Raw genomic sequence first — 22,578 nt, forward strand, 5'->3', positions numbered from 1 at the left:
GGATGAGTACGGCTGCTATGGATGTATAAATATGTATATAGATATATACGTTAGGCGCATATGTATGCGTAGGTTCATCTATCTCATATTTCATAAAATGTGCTTGCTTTATTCCTGGATGGCATGTATGTATATATATATATATGTTTTCCACTTCTTTTCAGTCGCTTACTGTTTTTGTGGCATCATCAGTGGCGCAAACAGCTTTGCAAATTTGTAGACACACTTTTTGGTCATAAGATTTCATTAGATTCACATGACCAAATGATATAATGATGTTTTGGGCAACATCTGTTTCTTTGCCTGCAGTGCAAAGCTGCCTGCAATGGGCGCCAAATCAGATCATTTGGAGATTTGTTTCCTATTGTCGTTTTGATTAAGGAACGAGAGTTCTTTAGAGGTTCTTAGTAATCAAGTGCAAAAGAAAATACAAAGCAGTCCCCAGAATAAATCAAATAAATTAATAAACGTGCAAACAATTTAGCAACTTTATTTGTAAATAAAAGTATTTAATATCATATGGTATTAATGGTATCATATGGTATTAATGTTAACGTTCAAAATCTTTAAAATGCAGAAGAAAACTTCATTAATTTATAACTCCAGGCGAACACACGCTTTTACTCTATGAAATCGTGCCAGTTGTTGATTATTTCTGTTGCTCATTCTAATATTAATTTCCTGTCTGCAGTTTTCCCCTCCCCCACCACGCTCCCCCAACATCATCAAGCTGGAAAAATGCAAAATAATTAGAAATTTCCCCACCTACATAAAATTTGAGTCAAAAGTTCTGTTTATTGTGCTTGCCTCAGTCGGAGACTCATTTGCATGGCTTTCAAATAAATAAACAAATATACACCAACATACCCAATTTAATTCTACGTAAAGTTATATTTAAGCACTATGTATGCTCTGAATTTCCTGTGTTACGAAATTGATACGTATTCCAAATGAGTAACAGAGTAAATAGTAGTTGTAATATACCCATTTTAATTGCATGATAAGTGTTTCACGTAAATGCTGTAAACATATATGGTTAATTATGAATTTGCGGCTATTTAGCAATATGAACCACTTGCTTGCTTTTTCAGTTGCCATTTAAATGTTTTGTTTTTATATCCGTCTACTTCAATCAAATTACTCTATATCTCCAAGCAAGGTTTTTTTTAATCAAATTACTCTATATATCTAAGCATGGTTTTTTGAATATAAATAAGTTTTTTCCAATGTTAACTAATCGAAATCCATTTCCCTTTGTTTATTTTTAGGTAAGTTCAGCCCTGAGTGAAAAATATATTGTAAATGCGGTGTATGTTAAGATATGGTAAGGAATCTGTTATCTATGACTTCTTTCGGGAATTTTCCTGTTGTTTTTCAAGGGTTTTGTGTTTAAGGTAAAGGGGTTGAAGATATACCGCATTTCGTTTTCTTTTTTCTGTCCGCCTGTGAATTTATGTACTCCACCGTCTTGGGAAAACCCCTTCTGGCTGTTTTTTCCCACCACGTTGTAACTGCAGAAGCTAAACCAATATTATTTCTGTCTTCTATCTATCCCCTCCTCCCCTGCCCCCGTCACCCCTCTCCAATTTTCCGGCTGCACTTTGTCTTTGGCTTCTCTTTACTCGATTTTTCGGTCAGTGGCAATTGGCCGTCCGACGGAAGTAGTCCCCCACTGCCACGCCCCCACCCCGCTCCTATCGTCCTTTTTCGTATAATTTTCCGGCTGTTTTCACGTTGCAGGAAACCCGTGAATTTCGCGTTGAATTGCCCGCATGGGGCGAGGGGTCGAGAGGGGGGGTGCTGAAAATTGGGGGGAGGTCGTGAAAATGAATGTCGTATTTGTTAAGCCCCTCCCACTCATTTCCAAGCTCCGCTTTTCTGTGCTAATTTCTGCTCCAGTTACGCGGCGGGAAAATTGGTGGGCATTTTGCGGATGGAGTGAGTGAGTGAGTGAGTGGGTGGTGGGCGCCAAACACTCGAGCTTATGATTTAATATAATTCACATGGCAGGGCCGAAATGTCGTCAAACAACAATGAATGCTGAATGAGAAACCGCAACGAGTTAATTAAGTGACCTAAACAATCGAAAATTACGCAGTGAGAGGGCCAGGGTCAAAGGTTACAACGAAGACGAGGGCATACCATACATAAGTAGTGCAACTGTTGAGCGGTCCAAAGTCTACCATCTCATTCTCAATTTGCAATGAAGCAAAACCACCAGCAAGAAGCTGTCACGACCGAAACTGCATTTGCACAATTGCGAATCGAGGAAATCGCATGCGTGCTTTCCGCACTTACACTGACACAAAAAAGGAAAACTTTTAGTAACATTTCAAGTTTGTGACTAATTTACTATATAAGAATTGGGATGCGCCTTGAAAACCATGTAGAAATGTACAATGAATATTTTTATAGACATTTCAAATAACTGGTATCCCACAGAGTTTTTTTTTTCTCCCTGCAGCCATAAAATAATAACAAGTTTTTGGAACTATCGATTTTCCAAAAAAAAACTTTAAACAAACTTAAGTTGGGTGTGGTTCATTAGGGGCTTCCAGTATATAGTATATCTAGGTTTTAAATCGTGCAAAAATGTGGAAAATATACTTTACTAGCTTTAAGAAGGTCTTAATCAATAAACGATGTGATTAATGTGACTCTTTCAAAAATCATGCTATAAATCATCATTTAAACAAACAATTAAATAAATGGCAACGGGACGTGCATATTTTTGTATCATGTTGAATCAAATAAATTATGTGGAATGGAAATGCCGATGATTGCGATTGTATAAATATTTGTACTTGAATTAAGATTGAGCGAAAGATTATGTTGAATTGTTCATATAAATGGGAGAATAAAAACCATATTTCTGACTTTAAATTCCTGCACTCCTGCACTTTACGTCCGACATGATTTATTCTCAAATTGTGTTTCTTTTTTTTATTTCGAGTGGCCAATCGTCGTTTTTTTTTTTTGTTTTCCTCTCAGTGAGCTGCCGCCATATCTGTATTTTTTGTATTTTAATGCATGTTGAAAAGGGCTTGCAGGCGTACTGCGGGCAAAGGGCGGCAAGGGGGGCGTGGCAATGCAGGGCACATGGCAAGCGCAGTCATTGCGGCTAAAGCGGTTTCTGCGGTTTCCGGCAGCCGCAAGGCAGCTTCCTCTGGCCCTCTCGCTCTTGCGCCGATGCTCCATCTCCTTTCCACTTGGCCGCCGCAAACTGCTTTTGGTCGTCGCCTTTGGCGTCGCCTGACGCTGCATTGATAAAGCTGGCCTGGTGGCAAAGGGGCGGGGGGGTTAAGGGGACTGCGGCGGAAACGGGACATGGGAATGGGTTAAAAGTTAAGGGGCGTTGCATGCCCCAGCCGCAGTAAAACAGTTGCAGCTACTGAATCAGAAAACCCAAGAGGGGTGCCCACTCACCGATGCGAAATTTTAACAAGATTTCCACAGTTTTGTTAAGGGACAACAAATTTGATTAAATTTATCTTGGGACCAAGGCGAAAATTGGTTGTGCTGCCGATGAGGTTTTCATTTCCCTGGACACGTGCGCTTTTTCCAACTGTATCACTTGTTGTTGCAACCAACGAAAACCCGTGAAAAAACATTGTATAGTGCTTTGTTAGCCAAAGGAGTATGTTCGCTTTTATTCAACTGGATTAGAAAGTACTTTCAACTCTATTAAGAAGCGTATATTCTCGATCCATAAACATAAAACGTATTTACTGCAAAGCTTCGGCAAAACATCAATCTAAAAATCCGAAAAATGAAAATGAAGCGAAGTAGTAAAATGAGTACCTTGTGTTGTTTTCTACTTGAATTGCATTCTGCAATTCCCCCTGCCGTTGATTTTCCATCCTATTTTCCTATTGTAGTTGTGCCTTTTCTTTCTTCTCCTTCTTTGCTGGATTTTTCACCTTCTCCTTTATCCTTTTCTTTTCACTCCACACACACACAATGTTATTTTTTTCAGGGGGGTTAAAATGGAGTTTTCCTTGGGTTTTCCTGCCACTCAGCCACGCCCCCCCTTTAGCCGGTCTCTCGCCCACATTCGTGTGGTGTTTTTATGTGTCTTTGTTGTTGCTCATTCCGTTGTTGTTTCATTAGATCATTTGAAATTGTATGCCAAGGCGTTGTTGTTGTGTTTGTTGCTTATTTGCATACATATACATATATGTACATATACTCGCACATACATGGCAGCATATTTAAACAGTTGCTGAGTGTATATAGCCATTAGCCATGTGTGTGTGTTTGAGTGTAAAAGGAAGCCCGAGTGTTTTGCATGGGGAAATTGAAACAAATCTTGAACAATGCCGGTAACTTTTCTGTTGTTGCCTTTTACCACTGAGCCGTAAGTTATTAGGGCCCCGAAAATGACTGCACCGAAAAGTAGGCAATTCAAAATGCAGCAAGCCCGAATGCACTATGGGAAATTTGACCCCTTTTTCTGGCCAAAACCCATTTTCTGAAAGTCGGAATATTACAATAATATTTAGTGTACGCATTCATAATTGACCAATCTTTAGTGCTGCGTACTAGAAATTTTAATAGATGGCGCCACAACAAAGAAATCAGCTGTTTAAAACAGCTGTTGCGCGTACACAAAAAAACAATCTGCAACATTAAGATTTTCTTTCGTTACAAAAGTTCTAATATCTTTGGAACCAAAGCGTTAATTTTCATTCTGTAAAAAGTATTTTAATCAGTGGGCCTTCTATTAGGCGTTTGCAACATTCGATAGAAAAAAAACTAGTGTTGTCCCAGAAATTTAGTAAAAATCTTAGTTGCTTTACAAAAGTATTTTTTTTTATAATACCTAACTTTGAATAGAGATTTAAAGTGATTGCAGCAAATTGCATCAATAAAATATACCTCATGTTGTAGCTTATTTAATTCTTGTTCAGATTATTGTAATTTAAAAAACCACTTTTACCGATTTTGGGAGAATTTATAGATTTTAGAGTTAACCCTACTTTTCCAAATTTAGAGTAATCTCATTCTAAACGGGAGTTAAACAAGGCGGTTGCTGAATTAATTCGTTATTTTTATTAGTAGTATTGTTGTTAACTTCTGTAAAATAAGTAAGTATATAAACTCTATCACGAAATCAGTTGTTTTTGCTGAGATTAGAAAAAGCATACAAAATGAAAGAAAGCCTATGCGAAAATTAATTATATAAATATAAGGGACTGTGCCACGCCCCCAGTTTTTGGGGTACGTTCAGATATGGTCAAGTACAAATTAATGCAAAAAAAAAAATTAAATATCTTTATTCGTTCTGGAGTTATAAATAACAAAAAATAGAAAGGGCGGTGCCACGCCCACAATTTTTGGTACCATAAAAGATATGGACTAGTGTAACCCCATACAAAAAACACCAATTGAATATCTCTCCCCGTTCTGGAGTTATTAATTTAGGCCAGAAAAAGTGGTCAAATTTCCCATAGTGGAATGTGGCTAATGTGGCACACATACCGACACAAACATTCCACCCACACACCTTTCCTCTACCTCCCCCTCCCCCTCCCCCTGGGAATGCTCGACACTTAGAGAATGCAATTCCAATTTAAAGGCTTTAAAGTCGCCAACTGAAAGTAGGTGGCTGGGGGGGGGGGGGGGGGGTTTGCTGCCTCCTGTTTTATGATGCGGCCCGAATGGCACGTTTAAGCAATTGCAAAACTTTTTATGGAGTTCTTTGCTCTATTTGGTAGCCTCAATATGGCCACATAGTCGTTGTGCGACTGCTGTTCGTGTTTGGGTCAGTTTTCCGGCTCTTGGCAGTGGATGATCAGAAATAAATACATGTAGGAACACTGAGCTTACATTGTCATTTTTAACTATGCAAAATAAACATGTGCAGCTAGAAAATATACTTTTAATGCAGTACATTCATCGATTTGTAACTAATAAGCTAGATTTTATTTACATATATTCTTATTTCGCTATGGTATTACATACAATAAGGTTCAATTTGACATGAATAATTGTATATCCAATAACGGTTTATCTTCCCTTTTTCACTCATTTTGTAAAAATTTAAGTACCTCTTTTGTCTCCAATTGCTAATCCCATTAGTAATTAATTGACCGCTTAGATTGGCATTGCAATCGAAATTCGCCATTTAATTGTTATAATTTTTCGTTCAATTCCATAAATTATAAATCATTAGGCACCACCACCACACCGCTCCGAAACCAAACCCCCCGCACCGCACCGCACAATTCTCGTTGGCAATTATTTCAGTTTCACTCCGCCATTAATTATTTCATTTTTGCGGCTTCCATCTAATGAAATTGCAATAATAACGATTGCCGCTGTTTGCGAGCCACTGCAATGACCTCACAACTGTTATCGCTCCGTATGGAGCGGCGGGTCTACGGTATTAATCTTTATGGTTACCGGAGGTTCCGGGTTCGGGGGGTCAAAGGTCCGGAATCAGGGGTCGAGGGTCGGTGGTCGGTGGTCGGGGTTCGTTGGTCAGCAGCGTTACGAGTCGTAAAAACCAACTAACGATGGTCCACGGCAGAGCTGTAAACTTTTACTTTGCCCTCAAGTTACTTCCTCAGCTGATTCGTACACCCCATAACTATGGCAATATTGCTACCCATTGTTTGGAGTTTGAATAAATATCAATCCGATTTCATGGGTATACTATACTAGCTGTGGAAAAGAAATAGTTCAATGAACTTCATATATTTCATATTTTTCCTTAAATTCTTCGTCTTTATAGGGTATCTCCGGCTTTCAGCCATTTGATGCGCGTTCTGGCCATTTGCCTTCGAGCCAAGCTAAGCAACAAAAAGACAAATAAAAATTGTTGGGCTTTGCTGCTCGCTTTGCGTTTGGCATCTGTCAAAATGGCAGCCAACTTGGCGGGTGGCTTCGGTGGGTGGGTGGTAAAATTATGGCTGGTTAGTTGGGTGGTGCGAGGCATTCTTGGTGGTGGGTGGTGATGGGTGGTGGTGGGTGGTGGTGGGTGGTGCTGTCACGCAAACGTTTGAGCAGAAAATGACAATGTCGCCCTTCTCCCTTTTCCTCTCTCTATCGCTTCGTTTGCCGGTTGTGTGTTTATAAACGAGTTTTGCATTAAATTTTACAACAGCAGCAACAATGGCATCACACGCACACAAAATGGAGACATCAACGTGTCCATATCTCGGTGTGTGTTTGTGTGTGTTTGAGACAGGTGAACGAACGTACCCATTGCCATCTTGGCCATGACAGTTCCAGCTCCCTTCTCTCCATTTCAACTTTTCCTTCCACTTCGTTGCGCTGATTTGTCAGGATATAAACTGGGGATATATAAATGTTATGACTTAATAGCGGCTGGAGAACGAAATCATCATTTTAGCGACTCCAAGTTACTTTTCCAAGCTTTCCATGGGATTTGCAAAGTGTGTCATGTCAGTCAAGTGGCCAAATCAACAGATTGGCATCCCTCATATGGCATGTGTACGTATAAGTGATATGTGGGTAGATGTGTATGTAAAACTGAATGGCACCTGGGCAACAATCTTCCATCTCTTCCATCACTTGCATCAATCGAAAGCAATATAGACAGGTAGTGCAGGTAAGAAAATCGTGGAGCAATACTGTAATGGGTATAAGTATACACAAAAGGCGAGCTTACAAGTTGATATATATCTAAAACCACACACTCATGATCGAAATGGACTTGGAACTGGAAAATAAGGCCACTGGAAATGGAGCCTATTGAACACCGAAAGGAAATCGAGGGAAATTCAACTTGGCTGACAATTGAACTGGCTTAATTCACTGACTGCAGTCTCGAACAATTGGCCAGTGGAAATTGACTTTGCGAACCCTCGGCAATGCATCAAAAAAAAAAGAAGGGAATCCCACCATCTCAGTCAGCACCTCCGACCTTTGGCTCTGGGCATTTGGCTCTCAGTTTTTCTGGCTTTCAAGCCTCGTCCTGTTTTTCCTTTCTCTTTTTTTCCCTCCTCACGGTGTTTTTTTTCTTTTTTTTTTTTTGGTTTGGAATGGCAGCAACTGAGGGACTGCGGCAGTTTTGGCATTTGCCAGCAGTCCACACGCACACACACACACACACACACACAAACAGACGACAGCTGTGTGTGTCATGTCCAGAGCCATAAATCATTTATTTGAAAATTGCTATTGTATTGCGGTTTAATAGCATGTGATCATCATCATCAGCAGCAGCCACACGAGCGCCACCTTGTGGACAGTGGCGCACACTACATACGTGTCGTATTCATAGCCAACTTGCATCGTTACATTTAATATCCCCCCCCCTCCCAGAAATCGGAGAAGGGTCTGAGGTACACGGAAAGGTCAGAAGTATGAAAATGCTGGCCTGCATGGCCCATCATGCCCATTAATTATAATGCCGCAGCGGCGACTGTCGAGGGGTCTCAGCAGACTTCCGTTAGGCCCAGGAACACGCCCACTTACGCCCACTTACGCCCTGTGCCCCCAAAAAGCAACACCACTACCCACCCACCCACTCAGAGAAACATATGCCGCACGTTCGGTGCCTTTGTCGCCTTTTTGTGTCGTGTTGTGGCAGTGATTTTCCTGGCTCGATTTTTCCACCGGGGTAACGAGGTCATTTGGCAATATACCAACACAAACAAAAATTATGTTATTGGTCAATGTATTTATGAGTACGCCAGGCTCTGGCCCCTAAAAACACAACTTTCCGTTATACGGACACCGGACTACGGACAACGGACACCGCACACAGGACTCCAAAGGTATACATATATGTATGTACGTATGTACATATGTATGTATGCATGCCGCTCTGCGAAAATTGCACGAAAATTGGAAATTTATTGCCAAGCCCACACAAACACATAAAAGCACAGGCAAAGACACACAAGCACACTCACACACACAAGCACACTCACACACACTCACACACACGCACAAACACACACACACACACACACAAGATAACGAGTGAAAGAGGGGAGCAACCAACATGCGCTAATGACATTGTGCTGTGGTTTGTCGCCCCTTTTCTTCCGCGCCCCGCCCCCAAAAGCGCCCCTCATTTTGCTCCATGAGAGCGATTTCGATTGGATTCCTTTCCGTTCCATCTGCAACACTGATGAAAACCACAAATTCTGATCCAGATTCCATCAGTGCGGCCGTCCACATTCCGAATTATTGCGTCTTGCATCAGACGAACGAAAGTTTCGTAATAATTTGCATTGGATATTTCTGTATTACTGTATACGATAAATAGGTTATTGCTTCTCCTCCTCAATTAAATCGACTTCCTTTTGGAAATTGCTTTTGTTATCGAATAACTTGAGCTCTGAGAAATGCCCAAACAATTATGAGAAACATATATGCTGTATACAACATGTTTCATTTGACTTTGCCTGCCAACGAATCAATAAAATTAGCTAATAGATAACGAAAGAAACTTTTATACCGAGTATATGCTGGGTATGGAATTGTCGTATGCTTTTTGTGTTTGTGTTGAATAGCCTGACGAATTTCCAATTAGGCACACACCTGTTTTTCAACTCGCTTGAAAAACCTAAGCAAAGTAAAGTCAGTCTTCGAAATCATGCACTTGAGCTACCTGCCAATACTCACCGCCCTGTTTTTCCACCCACAAGCCGACGGCAGCGCTGTCAGTCGCCTCCCACAGTGGGTGGTACCGCTTCACTATAGCGTTGATATCGTGACGCGTATCAATCAACCCTATCAACCATTCGGCGGCACTGTGGTTATTGATCTACGGTCGGAGAGATCCACCAATAAAATAGTGCTAAATGCCCACGATTTGGCTATTGGCAAGCAAAGGGCGGTGACCCTGTCCATCAAGGATGGCAACTCGGTGCCGATTAGCAGCATAAAGATGGACATTAAACTTAGTCGGCTGACGGTGTACGTGAAGAGATCTCTGCAGATCAACATCACGTACTCATTGCGGGTGGCATTTACTAGTGTTTTGAGAGGTGACAACACGGGTTTCTATAGCAGCAACTATGTGGATCATAATACCACTTTAACCCAATGGCTGGCGGCCACCCAATTCGAACCGAACCACGCCCGCGAGGCATTCCCCTGCTTCGATGATCCCATATTCCGGACACCCTTCAAGATCAATCTGGCCCATCCGCATATGTATCGCGCTCTGTCCAACATGCCCGTCCAGCGGACCATTCGCCAGTGAGTAGGGATTCCAAAAATTCGATACTTAATACTTGATTGTACTGAACTACTGCTATCGTCTGCATACGTGAAGCGCCAACCTGAAGGACTTTGTGTGGACGCAGTTCGTCGAGAGCCATCCAATGCAGACGTACCTGGTGGCCTTCGTGATCGGCAAGTTCGACAGGCCGGGCTTCACCTCCAGCGAGCGACCGGATTGTCCCATTAGCACGTGGGCTCGTCCGGATGCACTGTCGCAAACGAAGTTCGCCAACATGGTGGTGGCACCGTTGCTCTCCTTCTACGAGGAGCTCTTCAACAGTACCTATCGGCCGAAGAAGATCGATTTGGTGGCACTGCCCGATTACGCCTTTAAGTCGAAGGAGAGCTGGGGCATGCCCACCTTCACGGAGGAATCCCTATTGTACGATAGCCAGCGGAGTTCCATGGACGATCAACAGGGCGTGGCACGGGCGGTGGCCATGATGGTGGTGAATCAGTGGTTTGGCAACCTGGTCTCCATACCCTGGTGGCATGAGATCTGGCTGAAGAACGCCTTTGCGCTGTATCTCTCGCGTTTTGGTGTGCACACACTGCGTCCGGAGTGGGATTACCAGGAGCGGCACGCCCTGAAGCTATACCTCTCCGTCCTCGACTACGATGCCCATGTGAACACGGATCTGGTGACGGCATCCGTGCCCGATGAGAGCCAAATTTGGGCGGCGTACAATGAGATTGGGGAGCGCAAGGCGGCCGTGCTCTTCGAGATGCTGCACCGCGTCATGGGCGAAGGGGCGTGGCTGACGGCATTGCGTCGCTATCTGGTGATCTATGCCAATCGCACCGCCACATCCGCCGACTTTTGGAACCTATTGCAACTGCAGGTGGATCGCAATGGACGCCTGGGCAAGGGCCTGAATATCACGAGGATCATGAATTGCTGGCTAGGGCAACCGGGTTATCCACTGCTCACCGTCACCCGGAACTACGAGCATCGTACGGCTGTCGTGAGTCAACAGCGTTTCTTCATCACTCCGCAGTTCCGGAACCGCTGGTCAATGCATCCCTGCTGGTGGGTTCCGCTCAGCTATACGTGCCCCAGTTGCCAAAACTCGGATAGCAGCTCCTCCATCAGCCGCTGGCTCACCTGTCCGATCTCTAAGGCTTCGGGTAGATCCAGTAGCGTTCTACTGGACAGACTGGAGTCGGGGCCCAACGACTGGATACTGATCAACGTGCAACACTCGGCTCCAGTTCGCGTGAACTATGACCCCTACAACTGGCAGCTGCTGAACAAAACGCTCGCTGATCCCATAAAGTTTCGCCTCATCCATCGTGTTAACCGCGCCCAGCTGGTCGACGATCTATTTAGTTTGGCCTGGAGCGGCGATATCGAGTATGACATGGCCCTGGGCATACTCGGCTATCTGGAGCACGAGGACGAATTCGTGGTCTGGGCAGCCACCGAGACCAACTTCGAGCGCATCAACAACGTGGCCAAGAGGAGCCCAAACTATCTGATCTATAAGGTGGGTTTATGGATCTTTGCCAGCAATGGCATAAATCAGAGTGTTTTCGCTTTGTCTCAGACCTTCATGCGTCACCTGCTGGAGCAGCAGTTCAAGCGGTTGCTATCCTCGGACATGACCAGCTCCTTGGGGAACATGACCCATCGCGCCGTCATCATCAGGCTGGCCTGCGAGTACGAGCTGCCCGCCTGTGTGAGTCTCGCTCGTCGGGAATTCATGAGGGGAACGCCGACGGTGGACGGATGGATGACCATCCGCGAGCGGGAAACGGTCGTCTGCACGGCGGTCAAGTTTGGCACGGAAGGCGACCGTGATACCGTGGAATCGATGTACAAGCGCTCCAACTTTGCCGCCGAGAAGGAATCGCTATTGACCGCTTTGGCCTGTTCGCGGAATGTCTTCGCCCTGCAAAAGGTCCTCATATGGACATTTGAGAGCTCGGGTGTGCGAAAGCAAAACGCCAGGCGAACCTTCAAGGCTGTGGTCTCCAACTCCATGGGCTATCGCTTGGCCAAGAAGTACGTGTCCGCCAACATGCAAAGCATACGCAACTTGTAAGTGCCGGACAAGTGATGCAGTTGCGTATCTTAAACTATTTCAATTCTGAACGCCCAAAAGTTGTAGCAACTCCACCGACAAGGTTGTTAATCTCATGAGACCGCTGATCGAATGCATGTCCACTCCGAAGGATATGCTCTTCTTTAGCAAGTTCTTCAAGGAGATCCTGCGCGACATGAACGGCAGTGACCGGCTCATCAAGATCCTGCTGGAACGGGGCAACGATAACATCCACTGGCGGCGCACCAAGTTCAGCCCCATGTTGCAGGCCATTCGGGACATAATCCTTTGGCGAAGTCGGTCCAATTCGAAAAACATATAAAAGGGCATTGATTGCAATAGAAACACAATTAATGGTCCAAATGTTAAATGTCGTAATTCGATAATCAGGCAAGACTTGTAAGTAACAGACATTCTATTGTCTGTTTCAATGAATGCATTTTTAAAAATCAGCAGGGCAGTAAACTCTGTTTAATAGCTGCACAAAACAGTTTATTTTTTTAGGTGTGCCATCTTTTTTGACCAAGTTATAAAGAGAAAACCGCGAATGGAAATATCATATTTTTGACAAAATTTTTTATTTTGTGTTTTTGGGTCAAAAAAAAATCAGTTTGTATTCGATAGAAATAAGAGCCATTTTTTTGCGAATTTTGATTAATTTTTTTTTTAAACCCATAAAAGTAGTGATAGATAGTTAGCTTTGATTATTAGCATCACATTCATTTTAGCTGCTCCAATTTATGGCCAAGTTATGGCGAATATATCAGATTTTTTACTTTTTTATTTTGATATTTTTTTGATTAAAAAAAACCGTTCTTTTTGGATAGCAATACAAATAGTTCCCCAAAAGTGGAATGTAATGCCTGATAAAATGCATAACAAAACTCCCTATCCACCTGTATGCAAACCAGAAAATTGCACAACTTTTCCTTAACATACAAAGTATGCAAAGTTGCCATAGTGCTTTGTCAGCATTTCGATTAAAGACATTCGGTAACCATAGATTTTCCCCAAAGTCCCACTCTCCAAGCTCCTTGCTACGCATCTGCCCAGATACCCGGCGAAAGTCGACCCTGCCTAACAACATAACTAACGCGATCTCATGGGTGGCGACACCCGCTTCGCTGCTGCCTCCTTCCGTTTGGTGGCAATTAGTGAGCTGACTCTGCCTCTGCCGCTGCCGCTGCCTCTGCCTATCTGGTGCTGCCAGTTGGCCAGCTCTCTAGCATGCCACATGCACATAGTTGCCATTTGCTGGCAACGATTTCCAGTTGCTGCATCATTCAGATGCGCGTCGCATCGCAACGCATCGCATTAGCAGGCCACACGAGGCAGCCAAGTGACAACTGACAATTGACAACTGGCAGCTGACGAATGGAGGAGATGCCACACACCCGGAGCGGGAGGATTGGGTGTGTGATGAGGATGAAAAGGAGGAGGAGGAGGAGGAGGAGGCAGCTGCCTTAAGGCGCTTAGCTCCCCCCCCCCCCCTGTGATGGTTTTCTGCCCCCTTTGAAGGCATGGCTAAAATGGTTATGCAATTCGCCTTTGCCATCGTTTGGTTATCTTTTTGGGGACATTTCAGCATTTCGGCTTTTGTATATCCATTAGCCAAGAGAGCAACATTCATTCATTACCATATTGTGTGGCTGTTGGCCATGAAGAGGCATCAATCAGCGCCTAATTAGCTTCTTATTTGCATCGCTATTGGTGTTTTGTGGTGTGATGTCGCTTATTACGCATACGTTGCGTGGCCGACGCAAACAAAGTGCTAATGAGGTGATTCTCAAGTTTCAGCCACTTATAGTCACCTAGTCATATATATCTATACATACAGATATACATATATGTATGTAGCATATCTGATGACAGAGTGGAAGCTGAGTTGAGCTATCATTTATTCAGGAATCCCTAGGCAACCAAAAAGTGGACAGAAGAAGAATGTTTCACTGTTTCACAATATATATGAATTGCAACTGAAATTTACAATTCTCTTCTTTGAAGCGGCATTTCGGTCAGGGAAATGACGGATGTAAGGGGTCAGAGGTCAGGGGTCAGTAGTTTCGGACAGTGGCTAGCCAAGCGTCAAACATCGGCCTGTTTGTATTTACATGTTCTTGATTTGAGCCAAGTTACTTCCTTCCTTCCTTTTAATCCTTCCATTCAACCTTCGTTTGTTTCCTTCCTTCCTTTTTTGCAGCTTTTGTTGGCCATTTGGCTGCATTTTGCTATTGTTTGACCGGCCTTTTGTTTTAAGACTTTTTCATTATTTAAATGCAATTTTAGATGCCAGTTGCCAACCAGCCTTAGTTTTTCCTTTTTCCTTTTATTGCCCGGGCCTTGTAGTATTTGTCACATGAGCAACTAATTGTCTGCTCCTCGGACATTCAATATGCCTGGCTCGGCCTCATCCTGTCCACTGCACTGCATAATCCTTTTGCCATGGATCCATGAAGCCATCCAATCTCTGTACTACCAGCCACACCCACACCCACATCCACACCCACTGCCGTGTATTAATTACACCGAGCGAAGGGATGGCTAGCATATTATGCTGTCTATGTCCCCCAAATCCCCACTCGAATCCAGTCCAGTGCGTCCGTACTTCTGGTCTCCTAGTGGCCACTGGCCACTGGCCAGACTAATTGAAAATATTGCATACTGAATAAAGTGTATAAAATTAATTGCCATGCATAATCAATGAGCTTGCAGAAATAAATTGAAATTTAATTGAAATGTTGCATGTAAATAAATAAATAAATAAATAAATAGTGAAGTGGTTAGCGGGAAGTTTGTAAATAATGCAGGTCAAGGAAATAAAAGTGCGGCATCGGCTAATTTGATTCGCATTTTTCCAGCAGTAATTGTAAGTAGAAAGTGATCGTTTATATTTAATTGCAGCGAGTTACTAATTCAGCAATTTAGCTGTTACAAGGACCCAATTGACCTGTTGCCCAGGACCTGGCAGGACCTCATTGGCAGTAGCTGATTGTAAGCCAAAAAGCCAGCCAGCCAGCCAGCCAGACCATTAGCGCAATTGTCATTGGCCTTTAAAATGCAGCTAAATAATGCGGTTGAGCTTGGCCTGGCCAATTAATCCATCACAATTAGCACTGGCCACACATATGGTGGTGCAGTTGCTTGGTGGTTCAGTGGTACGTTGGTTCAGTGGTTCAGTGGTTCAGTGGTTGGGCGTTGGGCGCATTGATTGACTGGCAAACAGGAGCGGCAGCTGCGGAATCAGAAACATCAGCAGCCAATGGGAAAACCAACAGCATTTCGCCCACTGATGTTGACGTTGATGGGAATGTGGATGGTGATGCGGATGTGGATGGTGATGCGGATGTGGATGTGGATGTGGATGTGGAGGATGCAGATGCAAATGCTGAGTCTGATGGCCCTCATGAACTGAGGAGTGAGTCGCCACTTTCTGTTTGCATTTCAGATTATCATTGCATATTTCTGGGCACACCACCCCTCCCTTTTGGTAATTCCCTGTGGTGCTCTGCTATCCGCCTGTGGTTGGACTTGATTTTTTTTTTTCGCCTTTGTTAGAGAGTTTTCACTTCCGTCTGCTCGCTGGATAAACCGTTTGGCAACATGAAATGTAAAAATATTATTGCAATGTGAGTGTTTAAGTGTGCTTTTTTTTGCATTTGAATTGTTGTTTATATATTGTTTCGCCTGGTTTCCCCACACACACACACAAGCACACCATTTTCTGCACAGCATGTTGGGTATTTCAGCACCACATCCCAAAGCGGAAATGTCCAACGAAACGCTAAACTCGCAAAGGGTATAACTAGTGCCTCACCATCCCGATTTGCAGCATTTTTGCTGCGCTGTTAACGCCATTTTGTTGTGTAATGGCTCAGAAGTTTGTTTGCTCTATCTCCCGTCCCATTTTTCGGACTGAGTGTTTTGTGCTTTTTATCGCATTGTTCATTTTCAAGTGCCAGATGAGTAAGTCAGCACACAGGACGAGCTTGGAGAGTTCCAGGACATGGCTGGACATTTTAATATTTATTAATTTACGCCTTGTTTGCCCAGCCCTCCACTGAAGCGCACCAATTTCGGTCAATGATTTACTGGCCACCAGAACAAAGCAGCGATTTTACAATGTATATAATATATAATATATTATATAATAGACATACCATCCTATCTGCATGCATATATATTACAAATACATAACCGATTACTCGCATACGAGTATGTTGCGTCAAAATTGCATTGTAAATGCGTAATTTTGTCATCGGAAATCGGTTTTGTTTGCCTTTTCGGTCTTGTAAACACGTTTGTCCGACATTCATTATGCACGATTCCAATTAATTGATTTTTTTCAATTACCGGAGATTTTCCGGATAAATGGTCGCACTAAGTGCTAAGCTGATGAGACTTGAATATTTACGCTTTTCTGCACATTTAAATTGCCAACAAAACAACGATTTATTTTGGCCAATGCAATATGCTCGCAATATCGGCCATTTTAAAGTTCGGTCAGGCTCATTAAGCTGTTTATCTTTGGCATACAGCAAAATTTCCCAGCTATCAATGAATTTCCTTCTTTGTTTGTCGCAACTTGCAACACAAGTGTATTAATTTACACATTTTCTGTGCAGATTGTGGTTTGCCTCCCACATCGTTGACTGCGGGCATCAAAAGTCATCTTTATAATTGGACAAACATATTTTCAAATTTTGTGCTTTCATTTGTCATTGGCCAATTAGTCAATCAATAAAACATTTCCGTCATTTCCATTTAACCGATACCTTTATGCGTGCAAAGCGAAATTGCACTTGTTTATTGCAAAGCCATCATCATTTTAATTCTCCATTGACGAGTAAATTAATCATCGTTACATTTTGTTCAATTAAAATCAAATATCTTTTGCGTTGGTCGGCAAATGAATTGTGATTCGGCAAAATAATAATATACCAGAAGCCAATGTTTGGAAAAGCTTTGAAAGAAGCAACTTTTGCATACGAGGAAATAATGAAATAATGTATTTGATGGGTTTGCCATAATCACAAGCAAGGCAAGTCAACAGTGCGTATGAGTAATGGAGTGCAGCTTGATTAGGCAACATGTCGTATGAGTAATATTAATTTCATCGCTAGTTCTTTGTCTTATATATGTATATTCTCTATTTAATTCAGGCTGCTAAAATCGCTGTTTTCGCTTACACATTTTTGCAAACGATGAGCACCTTGCATCGATTCCACACAATTTTTACCAGGGAACCACATCTCTTCCTAAAGGGAATGATACTTTGCATTTTGTGGCCGTTGCCAGTTAACGTTTTATCCTATTAATGAATGTTTATGTCTGCGTGTATCTCTATAGCTGTTGTGGGCGAAAAACGCGGGAATGGCAAAGAGGGCGTGGCCAGCAGCGAGCACAGTGTAATGAGCATCGAAATCGCCTGGTTAAGCACTTGTAATTATTTCTCATTCGATATTAATGCGCCCAAAAGCACGCTGCACTTTTCCAAGCCACCGCCGTTTAGCACAGCAAGCATTTTTGTTCGCATTTTCCGCCCATTTTGCACACCTCCTCTCCGCTCCGATTTTCCCGCTCCGGTTTTCCCGCTCCGGTTTTCCCGCTCCGAATCGCCTTTGTTCCGAGCGAGCATTTAATTGAGGTTTATGCGCGCGCTAAGTGCGGCCTCCAAAACTTTTCAAGAGTGGGCACGCAGGCGGGTGGAAAAAGTAAAAAACAAAAAAAAAAACAAAAAACAAAAAAAAAATAATAATAAAAAAACGTCCTGGCAAGTGGAAAGTGGCTTAAAGTAATTTAATTATGACAAATTGGATTAGCAGAGGGGGTTGCTTGCTAGTGGTAAAGTCGACCTTCCCCAGCTCTTTGTGCTTATTTTTGCATTTTTTCATTTTTTCAAATTTATTTTTTTAATGCATGCATTTAAGCCTGGCGTGCGCGTGTTTGTGTGTGACCTTTATCCGGTGTGGCTTACATAAAAAGTGTCTCTGTGTGTGTGTGCGTCTATGCAGCTGACATTAAAAACAATTTTTAATGCATTTTAATAGTGGAAACTGCAATGGCCCCAACACCTCTCTCTTTATCTCGGCATCGGCGCCATCGTCAGTTGTTGTCTCTTAATTTATGGCATTTTAAATGCAATTTACTGCCTCTGCAGGCAGTACTCAGTACTCAGTACTCACTACTCAGTACTCAGTGCTCAGAACGGAAAACTGGAGTGCTCAAGGCTGCTGGAGCACTTGGAGATCCAAAAATGTTCGGTGTGTTGTGCCGGAATCCGGAATCCAAGCAACTATTATGGCCTTTCCGCCGCAGCAACAAACACGAGACAGCAAAACTTCAGCAATCAGGGCTACGAAAGTTGCACTGCCTCAGCTCAGAGTAGAGCCCATTTCCATTTCCATTCCCATTCCCATTCCCATTTCCAATCCCAATCCCGAAGCCCCGAACATGTATATTGTATCTTGGTCCTTTTGTTTGTTTTGGCCTGCCACTCACTCCGGTTTATCTACTCCCAGTTCCCAGTTTCGAGTTACCATCTCCCACTTTCCATTTCCCCTTTTCCCAGCTTCCAGTTCCCAGTTTGTTTGTCCTGTCTCCTTGGACTCACTGGTCTTGGACTCACTGGTCTTGGGTCTCTGGTCTCTGGTCCATGGTCTCACTGGCCTGGCTTACTTTAATTGTTAATTTGGCTTATGGCTTCTTCGTTTTCGTCGCCCGCCTTGACCACAAATCATATTTTGCCCCAGGGGATCGGTCTCGCCGACAGGGGAGGACTCACTTAAGGTGTCTTCGCCTTCAGCTGCGCAGTCGTTTTGCGGCACTCTGACGATGGCAAATGGCAAATGGTAAATGGCAATTGGGAATGAGATGTGGGATGTGGAATGTGGAATGGGCCAAGTGTAATCAAAACCAAATTGCTGAAATTATTATTTAATTAATATAGGGGCCAGCTGTGATTTGCCGTCCAATGATAGACTGCGGCGCCATATGGTTGCTTCCTCATCCTCGTCCTCGTCCTCATCCTCATCCTCGTCCTGTTTCGGGGTTTTTGGTTTTTGGCAGGCCCGAAGATTAAAGCATTATGCCACGTACAACAGTTTGCAGCACCAATTGCACAGCGTTTAAATGGGCAAGAAGTGTGTTTAGTCTAAATACATTTACAGAGTGCTTGAATTAATAAGCTTAATTAATGAGTTTCGTCACTGATTGCACAATGTGCAATTTATTGCATTGTACAATTATTTTGTAGAGGTTGCTCATTAAATAGATAATAAAGAAATATAAAATTATAATTAGGTAAATGGCGCTAATGAAAATGTAGCAGCAAACGGCTTGTTTTTTATTTTCTCCTGCTGCTTCTTACGCATAAAGAACTCAGTAAAGAATTTCAGTGGCTTTAAAGAATAACTTAGCAAGGAATAACTTGACCCAAAAATTATGAAACCATTTCAGGCAGGCCTCTTCCTGCTTGACATTATTTGTTTAGGATATCGCAGGATTTGCGCAGCTACCTTAGCCGCCCTTGAAGTGGGCGTGGGCGTGGGCGGAAGCGGAAGCGGATGTGGATGTGGATGTGGAAAAGCAATGGTCGCCCCAAGGCGAGGGCTGCCAACTCGGCAATAACTCGATGGCTAAATCAATTGACGCTCGTCGAGAGTGCAGCTTATACACCGTCATGGCCAAGACACCTCCCTCCCTCCCTTCCTCCTCCCCCCGCAATTTCTTATTTAACCGCTCCTCGAAAAGTTTGTCGGCCAGCTGGCGTTGTTCTTGCCAATCCTCGAGAGCTGCAGCATCCCTTACACTCCTCCAGTCCTCCAGTCATCCAGTCCTCCACTTCATCCTCCAGTTCCCTTGTGCCCCATGCCACTCGACAGCTTCAAAACAAAAAGTCAAATTGAATTACTTTTGCAACATGGCAGCGACTGCCGAGGCAGCCACTTATTGTTGTTCGGATGCAGTTGTTGTTGCCGCTGCCATTATCCTTGTAGTGTTTCCGTACAACAGTGGCAACAGCACCTGGAAGGTTCCCTGCTTCCACCTGCCTACCCGCCCATCCCCATCCCCATCCCCATCCCCATCCCCATCCGCATCCCCATCCGGCGAAAGTCCATCCAAGTGAAAGGCTATTGAAAGAAGAGTCCTTGGAAGGAGAGGGCGGGGTCCTCCATGCTGGAGGACGCCGGATTGGCCAACACTTGGCCAGATATCTCCAGCACGCTGCACTGCATCCGAGCACCAGTGTGGCACTATAGTAAAATCCCAGAAATTATAACCACAAAGTGCTTGTATTTACAGCTGCTATTCTAAGAATTATATATATATATAATAATATATGAAATAGGCCACAAATACACGAAATTTTTCGCTGTGCAGGCCATGTTGAAGCGAATTTTGTGCGCTTTGTAAGCAAGTGAGTGTGCGAACTTCCGAGATGCACTGGAATATGTGGGCGGCGACGCCGGAAAGAGGGAGGGGGGCGTGGCAGGGTCGTCGAAAAGTTTGGTGGCAAGGTGTCGGCGGAATGCGGCAGTGGCAGTAGCAGTGGCAGGACTTTTAAACGACGTCGCACAATGGCAAACATTTCGCTGCATAAGTTACTCCCGGAATTTGGTTTCCTCCCATTCACCACTATGTGTATTCCAGTGTCGCTCCTTCAAGTTTTGCGCCACCGTCCAGCCACCGGCTTTTGTCTGTCCTTACACAATGCAAGTTAATTCAGCACCAACTCGGGCAACAGCTGCTCCTCCAGCCCCAGCCACGCCCCATCTACCGCCAAAGGGCCGCCCCTCTTTTTGTGGCAGTGCCGTCAACAACTTGTTGGCGTTGTTTCCTGTCAATCAGCACCGTGCCCCCGCTTCTGCACCGCCCCCCGCGCCATTTAAGCTGCATTGTTTGTGGCAAGAACAGAACAGAACGGAACAGGACAGGACAGGACAGCAGGGAGGGGGGGAAATAAAAAACGCAAACGAAAACATAATCTAAATTTTGTAATTGTCCCAGGAAGGACCTCGTTGCTCCGGGCAGCGGATGATCACAAAGAGCGGGAAAGATGGATGAATTCAGTGGGATTTGTTGCCAGTCACTCATTCTCATTCCCATTCCCATTCTCCATCCGCTCACTTCTGACTGCCTCAGCTGTCCTCGACTATCCCCATGCTGAAGCACTGCCATGTCCTGCTCCTCCTGCTCCTCCTGCTCCTCCTGCTCCTCCTGCTCCTCCTGCTCCTCTTGCTCCCCTTGCTCCTTTTGTAATCAGCTGAAAAGCCATCTTCTGACATGTCCCCTTGTTCCATCTGTTGGCCTGCCTAATACAATATCTTCCACTCAATTTGACGCTGTTCTGTCTTCCAATCCAATTTTCATTACTCTCTTCTCGTTTTATTATAGCTGAATAACTCCTTAAAGCCACTTGCTTTGCAGTTGTGGTAACTTTAAACCTTTCTAAACATATTTCTCTCTTAATCACTTACTTGGGAGCAAAGCTGGCACAACTTAGAGAAAAGCTGTTTTGTACTGCTAATTAACAGTGCCAACTTTTTGACTATTCGTATTATTTTATAGCGAATTTTCGTAAATCCATTTTTTAACAAATTCTCGCATTTTCGATATTTGCCAAGTTAAGTGGATTCGCTGTTTTGGCAGAATGGTCGAGAGTTTTGCCAGCTGAAACTCAAACTGGTGCTGGGAAATTGGGTCAGGACATGGACATGGACCAGCCGGCACTGGGGCAACTGGGTCAGTGAAATAAATAATGAATATCGTTGCCAGCAGCAGGCCAAACAATAGCAATAGCAACAACAATAACAATAACAATAACAATAACACTAACAATGGGCGGCAGCAACAATTCAACTCTCGAGTTGCAACTTGCAACTTGCAACACGCTCGCTAAGCGGCTGCATTAAAAGGCCACTCAAACACACAGCGAGGCGCCAAAAAGAGGGTGGCGAAAATATAAAAACAATGCACCAGCACAGCAGCACAGCAGCACCCACCCTTTTTTTCGCTCTGTGTAGGCTCACAAAATCGAAATGTTGAACAAAAAAAGTAAAAGGCAAAGAGAGGGAAAAAGGGGTGCAAATTTTGCAGTTGGCGGGCAAAAAGCTGGCAACAAATGATGAAATGCAAAAATGCATATAGCGGCCATGGAGTGGGTGTGGATTTTTTGCATGGGGTGCTGGGTGACTGGGTGGCTGGGTGTTGGGTGACTGGGTGGCTGGAAAAGGACTGGGAAGGACTCCTGAAGTGAGCGCTTGATTACACTGAAATGCACTCAAAAGTGGCGAACGAAGCGATGCCGCCGGCGAAAGCAATCGAATGT

General features: G+C 43.8%; 2 protein-coding genes across 16 annotated transcripts in view; both read left to right on the forward strand.

Annotated features, from left to right (window-relative positions):
- LOC6526036 (hyphally regulated cell wall protein 3) overlaps positions 1-22,578 on the forward strand; it is an 80,174-nt gene that overhangs the window by 21,991 nt on the left and 35,605 nt on the right. The gene's annotated exons all lie outside the window — the stretch shown is intronic.
- On the forward strand, positions 7,001-12,824 carry LOC6526032 (aminopeptidase N). Its single transcript, XM_002101813.3, has 4 exons — positions 7,001-10,182; positions 10,259-11,693; positions 11,754-12,247; positions 12,312-12,824. The coding sequence occupies exons 1-4, from the start codon at positions 9,575-9,577 to the stop codon at positions 12,571-12,573; spliced, it is 2,799 nt and encodes a 932-aa protein (XP_002101849.1). The 5' UTR covers positions 7,001-9,574; the 3' UTR covers positions 12,574-12,824.

The sequence above is a fragment of the Drosophila yakuba genome, chromosome X (assembly GCF_016746365.2).
Source record: "Drosophila yakuba strain Tai18E2 chromosome X, Prin_Dyak_Tai18E2_2.1, whole genome shotgun sequence".
NCBI lineage: Eukaryota > Metazoa > Arthropoda > Insecta > Diptera > Drosophilidae > Drosophila > Drosophila yakuba.